The following is a 16,116-nucleotide window of genomic DNA, read 5'->3' as shown; positions in this document are numbered from 1 at the left end:
AGGTTGCAGGGAGTGGCTGCCGCTATCTCTAGGCTCTGACCCAGACTTTTCACCAAAGAAGTAAGGAAAAGCAAATCGATGATTTATGATGTATCTTTACATGAGATAATTTAACCAATCTAGACTCTCTAGACTCGGGCACCTTCTACTTAGAAGAAGTACAACAGAAAGAATTTAAGGGTTGACATCTTAACAGACCTGAGTTTGAATCCTGAGAGACAAGTCCTGTGACTCTGGGCAAGTGACTTAGCATCTCAGGGACAGCACCTCCTCACAGAGGGGTCTGAGGGTGAAATGTGTGGGACCTGGCTCAGGGCCTAGCAGACAGTAGCCATCCAATAATTTGAGGAAAGAGAGGGGGGAGTGCTTCTGTTGTCACACATTGTCGCAACCGGATAACCATGAGTCAAGCTATGGTCTCCTTTAAAAATGCCATACAGTTTAAATTATTAGCTCCAAAATCTGCATATACAAGGAAGCCCGTCTGGATTCCAGCGACATTCTTTTTATCAATCTCAATCCTGCAGAATTCGCCTGTCAAAACCAACACAACAACAGCACTGTGCTTCAGTAAAACTAATGCTTCCAAATAAACTGTTAAAGGATTAAAAAATGGAACTTTAAGAGAAACTGCAAGGAAGCAGCTTTTCTAATCACCATTAAGGCCTTCTAACCAGAGTTCTAGTAAACAGATAACAAATTTTGATCTTGTACTTCCTCTACCTTCTCAATACTACGACAAGATGAAGTGTGTTCTAACAATCTAAGTTAGCTAGAAAATTTACCCTCCATCAACCGAGTACTATGCGCCGGACCCCTGCTTACGTTCTTTAGATTTCATTCCAGAGTCAAAACAGAGCTGTACATGTGGGTTTTAAGAACCCCATTTTACAGATGAAGAGCCTGAGTCCTAAAAACAATTCAGTTACTTGCCCAAGTCAGTTCTGACTCCAAAACCTGTGCTCTGAGTCTCTGCGATTCGCTGCCTTCCTCTGAAAGTTCCCGCGAGAGGCAGAATGAGTAAATGGATAACGGAATAAATGATTAAGAGTACAATGACAACCTGGAGAATTTCTAGGATAATAAAGACCCACTCACATAAAATCCCAGGGATCCTTAAGCTGGAAAAGCAAAGAAGAGAGACCTATGCAGTTATTTCAAATAGCTACAGAACCATCCATTCAAAGAGATCATTTTATATGGTTCCAAAGGGTTATGTTGGGAGAGATAAGAGGCGAACATAGGCAATTCTGGCCAATATAAAGAGAAATTAAAAAAAAAAAAAATCCCAGCTGTTTAAAAAGGAAGGGACTGCTCTGTAAATACTCAAAGCAGAGACCGACCTACCTGCCATACCCATTGTCAAGGAGATCCTGCCATGGAAGGCTAAATTGGACAACTGCCCTTATCCCCCTAACCCCAGAGAATCCAAGATCTAGTTCAGTGCCTTTATTCATTCAGCGTACAAAATGCGGGAATGGAGAGTGAGCCGTCGCAACAGCACCAACTCCCCTTGCTAAAGGACATGGATTCTCTCATATTTAAACTGTGATTTACGGAATGTCCAAACGAGACAAATGTCTCGTTACTCTGAGAAGTAACCGAGGGCTCGGATGGGAATTCTCGCACAACTAGCTCTAAACCTTTCCAGTAAGGAAATCAGACATCGTGGTGCACACGAAGAGGTGGGCCAGATTGCTGATATAACAAGCAACACATCAGGCATCTGAAGGGTTACTGGGCACATGTCAGATGGAAACGCCACTCTTTTGAGTGGCCTGCCAGCTGTCTCAGTCCCCGGTCAGACATGGGTCGCTCATTATGGAGTCCCTGGGGCACTCAGAGCAGCAGGCCCCTGGAGAGGAGAAAGTAATACCATCCCAACATCAATCTTCTTTTGAGGGCACTCACATAGCAGGCTGAATGGAAAAAGGCATCTAGCCAGAGGAAAGCAAACCCTGAGAATAATCGACACATCTGCAGTTCTCAGTTGAGTCTTACTGGGTCGGAAATGGAAACTGGTGATTAACTAGGAGTGGCCCCATGCAGGACACTGCTAGGTGCTCTGCACAATTATCTGAAACCTCACCACCATCTTCTAGGTAAGGGTTATCAGCACCATTTTCTTGGCAAGAAAATGCGCTCAGAGAGATTCACACCCAGCGCTGAGAGCCAGGACCCAGGGCCTAGTGATCTATGAACACCAAAGCCCCTCTCTGCCCTACGAGAACTCCACGATGGGACGCCATGACCAAAACAAAGCGCTGGGTCAGTCTGAGCCACCTTCATCTGTCCGTGTGGGTAGATACATTTTTTGAATGAGCAACACAGTCCATTGTTCTTTACTTCAATTTCCTCAAAAACATGCGATTCTTAGGCTTGGTAATACCCAGGTGGCAAAGGAAACAAAGAAATGAACCAACAGTTTACACCAGTGTGGCACTGCAAAGAAACAGTGACGAACTTGCCGCTGGCCCCTTGGCTTCTGAAACAAGGAAAGAGCACCAAGGGAAACTCCCAACTTTGTCGGACTTGGAAAACATCTGTCACCTGCCTGTGGGGTGGTAAGCCCACTCCATGGCCCCTCCGAGTCCACAGAGGCAAGAAAAAGGTTAGGAAGCCAGCCAAAGAATGAGAAGCTTCCATCGGGCTGCAAGATGACTGGGTTCCAGGGCCTGACATGCAGAAGGCACTCATTAAATTTCCTGAACAAAAACAAGTTTCCAATAATGCACAGAGCCAATATTTCTTTATATTTTTTTTAACTTCAGCCTAGATGAGGACGATCTGTGTGTGTACAGAGGCTTTTTCTTCTCCTAACATAGTGTTGCTCTCCTAAAGACATGAGGAGGTGAGGTTCAGAAGGTCTTATTCATAGCGACAGTACACCCCAGACTCCCTTTAAGAAAAAAAAAACAAAACATCTGAGGTGATCGATTCCCTACATCACTGTGTGGACACTGAATAAAGGACAATAAATGTGTCATTTATGTACACATACAACTACGTTCCTGCTGGAGTCAGTTCCCAGAGAGCAAGGATCTTAGCATTTTTTTTTTTTAATGAATTATGCCCGAGGTCACACAGCAAACTAGCAGAAGAGCTAATACTGCGACCAAAGTCATCTCTCACCCTCAACCAACTTATAATCCAATCAGTAAGAGATGAGATACATCCCCAGCAAATGAAGACGATCTAGGTATCAGATGAGTTAATAACTGAGCCACAAAGAAAAAGAGAGTCTCCTAAGACTCCAATGGGGAGGTCAGCCATTCTTCTATCTTCTGTGGGAATAGCAGGTAGTTATTTAGTGACCCTAAGCTGACAATCTCAAATACTCTCCTGGTCTCTATAAAATACCTTCAATACATATAAAATTACTGATCTAGACTTCAGAGTCCGAAAATATGATCACTACAGTTGTACCACCTAGCACAGTCTTTTAAATGCTTGGTAACCCATCTAATGAAGGAAATAAAAAACAGAAAAGAACACAAGCTCTTGGAGTCTTTTTTCTTTCTTTCTTTTTTTTTTTTCAAGGACAAATGTCAGAGACCTGGGTGGCTCAGTTGGTTAGGTGTCTGCTTTCAAATCAGGTCATGATCCCAGGGTCCTGGGACTGAGTCCTGCATCAGGCTCCCTGCTCAGCAGGGAGTCTGCTTCTCCCTTTACCCTTCCCCCCTTCTCGCGATCTCTCTCTCATCTCTTAAATAAATAAATAAAATCTTTTTTATTTTTTTAAGATTTTATTTTTTTATGACAGAGACAGCAAGAGAGGGAACACAAGCACGGGGAAGCTGGAGAGAGAGAAGCAGGCTCCCTGCTGAGCAGGGAGCCTGATGCCGGGGCTCAATCCCAGGATCCTGGGATCATGACCTGAGCCGAAGGCAGATGCTTAACAACTGAGCCACCCCCACCCAGGCACCCCAATAAAATCTTTAATAAAGGATGAATGCCATATACTGAATGCAGTCTGGAACAGGGACGGTGTCCTCTGAATGAGGACAATTTTCCCTCTCTAGAGTGATTTTTAGCAAAGCCCTAGAGAGAGAGAGAGAGAGAGAGACACACACACACACACACACACACACACACACACAGACATGCCCGCAGTTTGCCAAGTTGTGTAGTGAGAGACCCTGGACTAAACATAAGTGGTAGGAATCAGAAAAAACAAAAGATTCCATACACTACATTACTATAGGTTCCCCACAAAGCACCTTCTTGCATTCTATATTCAACATTCCAGCTTTCTGATTAGCAACAATTCTCTCATAATTTCCAACAGATCTTCAAAAGAACCTTTTCAATCAAGTTTCTCACTCGTGCCCTAAATGTATTCTTGGTTAACTGGTGCTCCCCCTTCTGGCTCTGCAAAAAAAAAAAAAAAAAAAAATCTAAGCCCAAGTTTAAGAAAAAACCTGATGGCGTTCTTAATTCTCACTGGCAAAGCCCGTTGTGAAAGCACAGATGCTTACTAGACTTAGGCTCCGTCGCCAGCAGGCAGTATTATGACCCAGTCACCCACTGTCTTGCAGCATCTTTATTTAGGGATAGAAGAGGAAGTAGCACAAAGTCTCGGCCTTCCTAGCATCCCTAATCCTCTGCCATGATTGAAGAACAAAGACGTGTCATCCCCGCACAGGCCCCCAATAAAGTGAGACCACAGCTTTTTTGCTCTAGAAAGGTGTGCAGTCTGGCAAATCTGGGTCACTCCCTGCCGCTGTCTCAGACCAAACAGCCAGTGCCACAGGGGCTAACTAGAAAGGAGGGCCCACCAGTTCTAGGAAAGTTCTTTACACACATCCTGCCTGATCTGACACATACTGGATTTGGACTTCTCAGAGTTCTAGGTCAGTTTTTACCCGCTTGCCTCCTCTCAAATACTGAATCAAATGCATTCAGAAGACCTTTCTTGATGGAAGCGGAGGTGATTCTTCACTGCAGCTGAAATACTTTGCGCTCCTACCAAGATATTTCAGTATCACTAGGTGGTGGACAAGAACAAGTTGGTTCAGTGATGACCAGAGCAATTCTCTGCTCTTTGAAAAATAGATTTGGGTTGCCTATTGTAGTTTTTTTTTTTAAGAACAGGTGTGCTATAAGCTAAGGCCCATAGTTAAAGATAGTCTATTTTTGTCACCAAAAACACACTACAGCAGCAGCTCTTCAGGCTTAAAATAAACCGAGAAAATGCGTGACACCAGTTCAAAACAATTTCTCAAAGTTCCAGAGGCTATTTCAGTGTCTCCAAGCCTTTTTTGTCCTCTAGTCAACTAGACTCTGAAGCCAGAAACAAACGGCACCAGGCCTTTCTTAGAGGGTAGTGCGGGGAAATGGATTTTTTTAGATCATAATCACAGTCCTTTGAAATGAACAAATTAACTAGACTGATCGGTCCAAATGTGTACCTGGCTGTTACATTCTACCGTCTTCCTTGCGGGCCGGACTCTCAGAGCTCTCTGGAAGTGGAAGTCAGAAGAGCGGCTTCAAAAATCTCCACTCCTCCGTCTACTAAGCACACTAACGTGGGCGGTGGCAACGGACAATGCCGGGTACGGCCCGGCTCCCAGTAAGCACGCAGTGCACTGAGGGAAGTGTAAGACCCTTCCCACGGTATTAGCAGCCCTCGCTCTCTGCAGTAGCCCCTCTAGGTTTCTTTCAAGTGTTCCCCCCACCCGGGCTCCAAGTTCCATACTGTTTTCTCAAGAGCTCTCCCCATGAAACCTCCATCTTCACTGCCTTTGTCCTCCTCAGCCCGTAAGTCTCAGTTCAGATACTGGTTCCGTGAGGACCTTTCCCAGCTACCCTGGTGAGGTTAAAAACCCCTCACTCTACAAGGCCTTAGCACCCTGCCCCTCTGATCTGGCAGCATCCAAAATGCATGTCCACACATGTTTAAAATCCATCATCCTTTGACGGTGCAGCGGATGGACACAACCACCACACACACAGCGCTCAGCACAAAGCCAGGTGCACAGGTGCTCATGAAACCACGTGCACTGAATGCTTCTTTCCAAAAATGAATGGACGAGCATACGTTTTGGGGGCAAAAGTATTTCTTTTAAAAGATAACAATTCTTTCAGGAATCAGAAAATCCAAGGCCAAGTAGGCACCCCATCCCATCTGTAAGACCGCGGCATTTATTTGCCTGTACAGCCCACTGAGTAGGACCAGCCCCTTCCAAAACACACACTGAGAGTCTTTCCTGAGCAGGTTACAAAGAGCTCATATTTCATACCATTCAGCTTGTCTGTCAAAAATGCAACATCCCTCCCTGGGGAGCTAGCAGTCCAATTCCCCAGCTGGTTTTTATTCACACTAGAAACTTTAACTCCGTTCTCGGCCTCACAAAATGAGAGCTGTGTCCACACAAAGCCACAACAACCAGCCGATTCACTGAATCCAATGAAATAAGCCAGTTCACTGGGGGGGTAGGGGGGAGACACAAACTGTCAAACTGGTTACTTGGTGCCTTATAGACCAAACAATGCGTGATTGAATTGGTTTGCTTTTCAATAGGTTGTCTTGTCATGTGGTAGCTACAGTGAGTGAAAGATTTTCTTTATCATTCTGTTTTGTCTTTTTTTTTTTTTTAAACACAAAGATAAGAGCACATCAGATAGAAGGGTGAATAGCCAATAATGTCCTCTCTTTAAATCCGTGGTCAAACACACTAAATTCAGCAACTCGAGCTACCCAAAAGGCGCATTTTGTGGAGCAAGATTCCCCAGGCTGTTTTTTTGGTTTTAAAAGGAGACCCTGCCGGTCCTGAGCTCGTCTTTGCAAACGCATGGTACTGAGAGACAGAGACCATGCGCAACACCAACTCTTTCCAGACAAAGCAGCTATTCACGGGCCCCACTGAAGTGCAATCGTAGATTTTCAATTTCATTCAACTGAGTGCGGAAGGCTCCCACTATGAGGGTGGGTTGCTAAATGGTTCAGCTGGGAAAAGGACCCAGAATGACAGTCAGCTTTACAGTCTGCACTTTCATTAACAGAAATGAAAGCGATTCCCTCACATTTCGACTTCAGTTTTACAGTGAAGAGCTAATCTAGCAAGTCAGCCAAGGGAGCCGGGCGATTTCTCTTTCTCCACATCACACTGGTACCCAGAGCATAGCTTTTTGTTGTTGTTGTTAGGGCTGTTGCTAGGGTAAGTGCCGAGAAAGCTCAGTAACACACAGGGTTAAAACTTACACAAAAGGGAGGGACAATGCTGGACCCCCAGGCCCTCGGCTAGGCCAGACCAGCACTCTCTTCTCTTTGAAGACAACAGGCCCGTTTTTACCTTCAGGCCTTTCCTTGCCTCTGCGGCTTCAGTCCTACTCACCCTTCGAGCTCTCGTTAAACACCAACACCGCCATGCCTACCACCTGCCCAGGCTGCAGGCCGCTCAGTGTCGCATGTGCACGACCTCACTCCGCTTCTCACAGCCGTCTGAGGAAGGCGCCAGTGTTCTCCCTTTCTGCCCAAGGGATATGGAGAAGGGAATCCCATGTCCCCAGTCCCAGTGAGGGAGCGGAGGAGTTGGGATTGGACTTTAGCCCCTGCCCCAGAACCCGAGTCCCTAATCACTCCACACAGGGCGCTCACTTCTTAACTGCCCTGGCCTGGGCCTGGGCTTTCTGCTCTGCCCAACACAGTGCCCCCTGGGCAGACCACCTGTTTTCGGTAGTTATGTAGATTTTGCTGCCTCAACTGGGAGCTCCGGTCTGGGCAAGAAGGATCTGTGCCATTTCCCCAGTGGTGTCTGGCATGCAGGAGGCACTAAGTGTTTTTTCCATTACCTTCCATTACCAACTGGCTCCCCGCTCACTTCAAATAAATACTGTATTGCTTTGTCATGCCAATAAAAATCAAAGGCCAAATCCCCCACGTAGGGGTTGGCTTGGCATTCTCTGCCCTGTGGTATCTTGCTTTTCCAGTAAAACAAGTGTCAGTCGGCTTTCTTAAGGCAGCAATTTTAATAGGAGGTGCGCCCCAGTGGGGAAGAGAATAAAGGCTCTGCTTTATCTGTGCATTAGGATGACAAAGCAGCAACACTCATTTCAAAGCACCATTTTCCAAGGCAGGAAAAGACAATTTCACCTTTTACTCACACTTTCCAAAGGATACTCCTGAACCGACTTCTGGCACGCTATTGCTCTTGGGCCAGAGGTAGCATTTTTATTTGACTTGAAGAGGTGTGGCCCGCATAACTAACAGACGGGAAGTCGAAGTTGATCATTTCTTGCGTGCTGACCCAGCAACCCAGGGTAAGGAAGTTCTAGGTGAGGAAGTGGCTCTTTAAAAACATGGACACCAGCTGCTTTCTGCTGAGCCCACCGTGCGTGCTCTTTAAAGCATGGCTTGTCTGGGAATGTGTCTTAAAAAGCATCATCTTCAACAAGTATTAAAAATGTAGCTAGAAGCCAGAAAATCAGTTATAATTCAGTGTGCTATTATGCCGCCCTCCTAATTCCCAGGTGCGCAAACACCCCCACAAATTAAGACTATCAGCATTTAGATAAGCTATTCTGGTAACAGTCTTCATCAGGAGTGGAGGAAGAGAAGAAAGTCAAGACGTTCAAAATGTTTGGATTCCGGTATCATTAAACAGGGGAGCTCTGAGGAAATACTGGGGGCAGGTGAGGCTACTTTCTGACTTCCTAAGAACTGTTTTCCATGGGTCTGCCCACTACTAACCCTCGCAGAACAAAATACTGAAGGCAGGTGAAGGAATCCAAGTGGAAAAACAAAACAATGGGAAATCAAATGCCTATGATATTTACTAATGTTCAATTCAGAGGGGCAGAGGAACAGAACACAGAATGATACCGCCCTGCCCTCTCTGAAACTACACTGGTAAGAAAATTCTGGAAGCTCCAGCCAACAGTGATTGGGGAGCACCATGGATGCTCTCAGGGAACACAGAGTGAATACATTCTTCTTGGGAGGCCATGGCACCATGTTCCTCCATCTCCGAGGGCCCTCTTAAGCAGTAAGAGCTGGAGAACTAGCCTTCAGGTGATCTTTTACAACAGAACTGTCAAGTCTTAAAACAACCTGGACTCCAGATCCTTCTGATTTGGTATATCTCGTAATAACGCAAGCTTTTGGCAAGCTTTCTTCCAAAGATCCCTGACACGTTTTCACACAAGTCACTTTGTTCTCTGCTGTTTCCTGGTCGGGAGAGGATGAAAAGTTTTCAATGCAGAGAAATCATTCTGTGTAACCCAACGCTGGTTGTGGGCTAGGACATAACACAGTCCTGTTGTCGGGTCTCACCAAGATGTCTTTCTCTGAAAAACAAGTATTTCCCCCTACTCTAAAAAGGCAGGAGGTGGGGGCGCCTGGGTGGCTCAGTGAGTTAAGCCTCTGCCTTCAGCTCAGGTCATGATCCAGGATCCTGGGATCGAGTCCCACATCGGGCTCTCTGCTCCACAGGGAGCCTGCTTCCTCCTCTCTCTCTCTCTCTCTGTCTCTCTCTGCTTGCCTCTCTGCCCACTTGTGATCTCTCTTTGTCAAATAAGTAAAATCTTAAAAAGGCGGGAGGGACACCTGGGTGGCTCAGTCATTAAGCATCTGCCTTCAGCTCAGGTCAAGATCCCAGGGTCCTAGGATCGAGTCCCACACTGGGCTACCTACTCAGCCGGAAGTCTGCTTCTCCCTCTCCCACTTCCCCTGCTTGTGTTCCCTCTCTTGCTGTCTCTGTCAAAATAAACAAACAAAATCTTTTTTTTTTTAAAGACTTTATTTATTTATTTGACAGATAGAGATCACAGTAGGCAGAGAGGCAGGCAGAGAGAGAGAGAGAGAGGAGGAAGCAGGCTCCCTGCCGAGCAGAGAGCCCCATGCGGGGCTCGATCCCAGAACCCTGAGATCATGACCTAGAGCCGAAGGCAGAGGCTTAACCCACTGAGCCACCCAGGTGCCCCTAAACAAACAAAATCTTAAAAAATAATAAAAAATAAAAAAATAAAAAGGGGGGGAAAAAGAAACAGTTGGGAAATACCTGTTCTGTCTCAGAGCCTAAGCCCAAGGCAACAGGGGCACTATACTCTGTACGCTGCAATTCTACACAAGATAAAGAGGTTTTCTCTGCTGCTGCATTTGGGACTGTTTCCCCTACCTCTGACGGTAGGTCTGACACTCATATGTGCAGTTTACTTTCTGCCCATCCTGCTTTGGTTGGTCCCTAAATATAATCTGAAGCCATCACTGACAGCAGCAGCATCTCACTCAAAGTAACGCAGCTGGAGGGCACTCCAATTTTACAAATAGGGGACACGTTTATTATTTTGTGGGGGGGGGGTGGAAAGGTTTGTAACTCGCAGTGGCAAGGTTCTTACTTTTCATTTATTTACCTAAGACCCTTCATTGATTTGTGTGCAAATAAAATCATCATCCAATTTTTCCTAATCTAAAATGGCAGCAACCTGGGCCGCCTAGGGGGCTCAAGTCAGTTAAGCGTCTGCCTTCGGCTCGGGTCGTGGTCTCAGGGTCCCGGGATGGAGCCTCGTGTCGGGCTCCCTGCTCAGCGGGGAGCCTGCTTCTCCCTCTTCCTCTGCCCCTACCCCCAACACCCTGCTTGTGCTCTCTCTCAAATAAATAAAATCTTAAAAAAAGAAAAAGAGGGGTGCCTGGGTGGCTCAGTGAGTTAAGCCACTTCCTTCGGCTCAGGTCATGATCCCAGGGTCCTGTGATCGAGCCCTGCATAGGGCTCTCTGCTCAGCAGTGAGCCTGCTTCCCCCCCACTCTCTGTGCCTGCCTCTCTGCCTACTTGTGATCTCTGTCTGTCAAATAAATAAATAAAATCTTTAAAAAAAAAAAAAAAAGAAAATGCAGCAACCTTTACAGGTCAGTGAGAGGAAGAAGGAGCTTTTATGAGTCGTACGGGTGAATGTTTACTTAGCAGTTGGAGACTGAAGCTGCAATTTTAGATTCTGGTGTTTGCATAAAGGAAGAACAAGCATGTTGTCACCAGCCTGGCTACTTGTCAGGATACCGGCAAGCTCTACACGACCTGCTCACTTTGGTAATTACCTAACTATTGTTTTGGACAAAGACAACTCAAACTCAAGCTGTGTGTCTAAGGTCCTCACTACTTGCAAGCTGCTAGGAGTAGCAATCTGAGACACTGCTTGTTTCATGCTAAGTCCGGGAGTAAATACACACACAGACCAATTTCTTTTTTACCGGAATAAGCCGTCCTTGAAAAATCATCATCACCATCATCCATCAGCTCTGAGACACTGTGTGAACCACTGCAGTGACTCATTCTTCAACTGGCATCTTACCTTAGTGTTCCTCCTCAGACTGCGAAGAATATTCCTCCGCCTTGGATCTTCGTCTGTCTCATAGGGAATGACGGCATTGTCCCCTTTATAACCTTGAGATGCCTGATCCTCCTCTTTCTTCCGGATGGGCCCCAGCTCGTCGTCACTACCCACACTGAAGCTGGTCCGGTAACGGGCAAACCTCCCCAGCCGGCTGCATCTCGCCCTGTACAGCACGGGCTTGCTCACGACGGAGACCTTGCGGCCGCGCTCCAGAGAGCTGGTGTCCATTTCACTGTCAGAGCCATTGCCACTGCCGTTGGACTGGGCTTTGTTGATATTCCGAATGGTGATGATTTTGCCTTGGGTGCTGTCATGGGGCACTGAGTATATGTTTTCTTCTTCATTCCTTGGCTTGACCACAGCATCCATGGGTTCGGCGTAATCAGAAGGATCAAACCCATCTGGAGGTAGCCAGGTACTAGAGGACACAGACTTCCTCTGTCCATCTCTATGGCCTTGGTCTAAATAAGACAGATCCCCCTTTGTGATATCGAAATGCACGGGAGGCTTTGGCTTGACGGGTGGAGGTACTTTGTTGTTCAGTTTACTCTCAAAATTACTCATGATGAAAGACAGCCCATCATTTCCCTCCAGTTCCATAGAGAGCTTAGAATGGTCTTTGGACAGAGAGGGCAGTGATGTGTCTTCTCGAAACAAGCTGTAAGAAGGGGGCTCGATATCCTCTTCCGAATCCTGCAGGTTTGAGTTGCAGAGTGGAGAGCCCGCTCGGGGGGAGTTAAACACCTCTTCCGTGGTGCTACAGGCCTCTGCAGCGTTATCGTACATGTGAGTAGCCTCGATTATGTTCTTTTTATCCACCACATCTTTAAAAAATGGGTGGAAGAGCTCAAGTTTATGCTGGGGTTGGCTACAGGGGATGCTTGTGAACCTTCCGTCAATTTCTTGAGCAATCTCCTCTCCCTCACTCAGCTGTTCCCGACTTAAGTCATTGTCCAGGACATCTCCAGCGCCGTCAGCGAGTGCGACCAGCTGAATGGGGATAATATCCTGCACTTCACAAAGAAAGGCACGTAACATAGCCAAGGAGGCCTTACGTTTGGCTGAATAAAAAACAATGTACCCATGGACCAACCGGCTTTTTCTGATGCTAAATGAGGAATGGTACGAAAGAACAGACAGTTCAATGCGCTTCTTGTGGAGTCCGATTGGTAGTTCAAGTAAAACAGAGTTGTTGCTTCCACAATGGGAAGACTTACAGGTTTGGGACTGAAGGACAGGAAAGAGTATGTCATCTGCACTGAAAGGGTCTCCACACATCAGACACATGACAATTCGCAGGTCGACGTCAGCCAGATCTTTGATGCTCGCAGTAGAACTGACCAGGTTTAAGTTACGCTTGGAGTCCAGGAGTCCTTTCAAAACTTGACTGATTTGCTTTTCATTAATGTTGCGTCCATAACCAATGCCAGCAGAAGCAGGGTCGAGAAAGACACACTGCAGTTTGCTGGCAATCTGCTGACCTTGTTGTATTAAGCTATGTAGGGTCTCTCCACTGGTATCTCCTCTCTTATTAACCAAGATTAGCGTCAGGGGGAGATGGACTAAATGATTATCTCGCCTGCCGAGCGTGGACTCTCTACTCTTCTCTATACTCTCCACCACATAGGACAGCGATTCCTTTGAATTGTAAAGGCAGAGACAGCCATGGGGCTGAAATGTCGGCGTCTGGAAAGAGTTCACAGGAAGCCTGACATTCCCTTCTATCGGCCTCAGGGAAAGCTCATACATTTTACCATCTATCACATACTTGTCATCATTTGTACAGAGAGCTCGAATCTCATTGGCCAACTCACGTGCCAGGCCATCTTTGCCCAAGATAACCAAGTTGATCCTATCAATGTTGGGGTCAGAGAGTGAATTTTTCTGATTCCGGTCAGACGGCCGGATAAACCGAGAACAAATCAAATGCTCGATCTTCGCATCCACACAGGCTGGGCAGCTAGGGCACGTCTCCTTGGTTGGGTGATACACAAAATGAATGTGCTTCAGGATAAGGGCATCACGCTCTGCTTGGAGCTTCTGTAATGCTTTAAATCGCTGTTCCTCACCCAGAACATCCTGAATGACACCCATCTTCTCCTTGCTGGGCTTAGCATCCAGCTCCAGCTCGTAAAACAATTCTGAATATTCCAAAAGCAGCTCCTGAAACTCTTCCTTTGCTTTGTCTATGATTTGCTTTTGGTGTTTGCCATAAATATCCATGTATACAGATTCTTCCAGCCACTGGTAGAAATCTTCATTCATAATAAAACTACGGGCCTCTTCCCAAGGCTTTCCGGGAGTTATGAAGGGAGAGGTCTCCAGGTTTTCTTTAAATGCCCTTCTCATCTCAGCTCTTTTCCTCTCATTCCGCAGCTTCTCTAAGTGGGCCTCGTACAGCTGCTCGGCAGGGACAGTATCCATCAAGTCAAAGGGAATCCGTTCATTCTCCATGTTGTCAATGTGACTGGTGGCATCCCACGGTGTCTCTTCAAGCACAACAAACCACTTGAGGAATTCTGGCTTGGTCTCCAAGAGCTTTTTGGTTTTGATGCAGCTTAGGTGGTCGATTTCATCTAGATTGGGTATAAGAGCTTCAAAAGCTAGCGGCAGGGCTGCCAGGTAGAGCTTTCTCCTGCGCTCAATGTGCTCGTGCTTGAGGCGGTGGATGTGCTGGAGAAACAGCTTCTTGGCTTTCTGAGTCCCTTCCAGGTAGACATAGTCCTGGTACTCGGGAGAGGCCTGCATCTTCCGGCTGACGCTCAGCCAGTTCTCGTTATGGTTCTTCACAACGCGACTCACCAGCCACTCATACTTGTCTTTTGCCGTAGCTATCTGCTGACTCTGCTGCTTGAGGGCCTCAAAATAAGGAATGATTTTCGTCTTTCCCCGACTTTTGTCAATGAGTTGCACTAAGGTGCTGAAAGCCAAGTCCACATTCACATTGGATCTTGCGGAGGTCTCCACGACCTGGAGGTTCTTTTTGCTTAAGGCAAAAGTATGTGCATCTCTAATGTACCGCTCAACACCCTCGTCACACTTCGTCAGGACCACCACTATGGGCTTTTTTGTCTTTGCGAGCTGATTGTAGAGATTGGACACAAACTTGAGCTGGTCATCAAAGTTCCTATTCATGCCCCTGCTAACGTCAATACCAAGAAGAAAACCATCAATCAGCAGCTTTCCATCTGGCATCTGTTTCTGCTCAAAGTCCTGCTCCAGCCCCAGCTGGTCAGTGCAAAAGTACATGAGTTTTTCAGCTGATGCGAGCTTGGTTGCTGCCGCTCTCTTGATATAGGGCTGCAGGGCCGTGCTTCGATGAGGTTGGAAAGTCTGATCATCGATGAACTCAGTCTGCTCCACAATGTGCATCTTACATTCCACACAATCCTCCAGGGAACGGCTAACTTCTCCCCAGTACAGAAAGTGGTCATTATTGACCACTCGCCCACCAAAGTCACTGGTGCTGAGGACGGAGGTATGGTCCAAGTGAAACTCATCAGCACTTGGGCGCACGAAGCGGTTGCACAGACAAGACTTCCCAATGCCACACTGGCCCTTCTCCTTCTCGGTCCCAGACAATCCCACCACACTGATGTTGTAGGTGGGAATGCGGACATCTTGCTTTCTTGCCATCATCATCGTCGACACATCCTGCCACAATCAGCCACTTCCAAGATCAGATTAGTGTATTCCAGTGGACCTGATGGCTGCCCCACATTATCAGTGGGGGCCGGCTGCCCATGCAGCAAGACTGTCAGGTCCCATAGTGTTTGTATACCAGTGCGAGGTCAGTTTTCACCACTTCTCATCGCCAAATAGTAAACATTTCTTCCTAGATGGGGGAGAGAAAAAGAAAACCCATCAGCACCGTAATTATAGAACCCAATTTTAATCACCGACCTACAGCAAAAGCCAGTTTTCTTGTTCAACAGATACTTAGAGTAAACCTCAAATTTGCCAGGCCTTATGCTGAGAGAAGATGTAAGAGTACGACTGACATCTCTGTGCCCTCAGGAGGTACAATACATCTAATGGAGGAAGACATACAGGCAAGCAGGGTGCTGAGTGCTCAAACAAGAGTCTGAGGGCTCCTCCGACAAGTGGCTGATTCAAGGGCTAGAGCAGAGTTGGTACAAGATGAGCCTGGAACATCCTATTATGCAAGAAAGGAAAGAAGTCCTAGAAAAAATGACAGGGCCCCTCACAAAGACACAGGAGCCAGCTAGAAGGTCTCCCACTGGAAAAATCTGGCACAATTTGAGCACAAAAATCATTAAATACAGTAACGAATTATAACTCACAGCACAAAACAGGAACTGGAGTTCATACTACTGGAACAGAAAAAATCATCACTCAATATTAAGGGTATTTGCACAGAACTGAGGTGTCTCCTGATATGCTACTTAACAGTTGCAAAGAAGGGGGCACCAGGGTGGCTCGTTAAGCATCTGCCTTCGGCTCAGGTCATATCACAGTCCTGGGATAGAGCCCCCACGTCGGGCTTCTCCCTCTCCCACTCCCCCTGCTTGTGCTCCCTCTCTCACTGTGTCTCTCTCTGTCAAATAAATAAATAAAATCTTAAAAAAAAAAAACAGTTGCAAAGGGAAGAGGAACAAAAGAAAAAAAACCACAATTATACAATAGAGAGACCAGGTTAACACTGTGGGTTATGAAAAATATCACGAGGGACAGAAGTATCCTGTGGTCCTCCAGATATGGTCCCCCCAAGAGGCTACATTACTATGCAGTGTGATGGCCTAAAATGCATTACCTCAACCTGATCAC

At 46.6% G+C, this 16,116-nt stretch overlaps 1 protein-coding gene across 1 annotated transcript in view; it reads right to left on the bottom strand.

The window, feature by feature from the left end:
* The window catches only part of ARHGAP35 (Rho GTPase activating protein 35), a 119,953-nt gene that overhangs the window by 61,886 nt on the left and 41,951 nt on the right, over nucleotides 1–16,116 (bottom strand). The window contains exon 2 of the mRNA XM_032839325.1: nucleotides 11,287–15,163. Within this exon, the coding sequence (XP_032695216.1) occupies nucleotides 11,287–14,970 (3,684 nt within the window). The 5' untranslated portion in view covers nucleotides 14,971–15,163. The remainder of the gene's footprint in view (nucleotides 1–11,286; nucleotides 15,164–16,116) is intronic.

The sequence above is a fragment of the Lontra canadensis genome, unplaced genomic scaffold (assembly GCF_010015895.1).
Source record: "Lontra canadensis isolate GAN:19392208 unplaced genomic scaffold, GSC_riverotter_1.0 scaffold107, whole genome shotgun sequence".
Classification (NCBI taxonomy): domain Eukaryota; kingdom Metazoa; phylum Chordata; class Mammalia; order Carnivora; family Mustelidae; genus Lontra; species Lontra canadensis.
The sequence above is the reverse complement of the archived record's forward strand: the minus strand, read 5'-3'. Positions and strand labels throughout refer to the sequence as shown.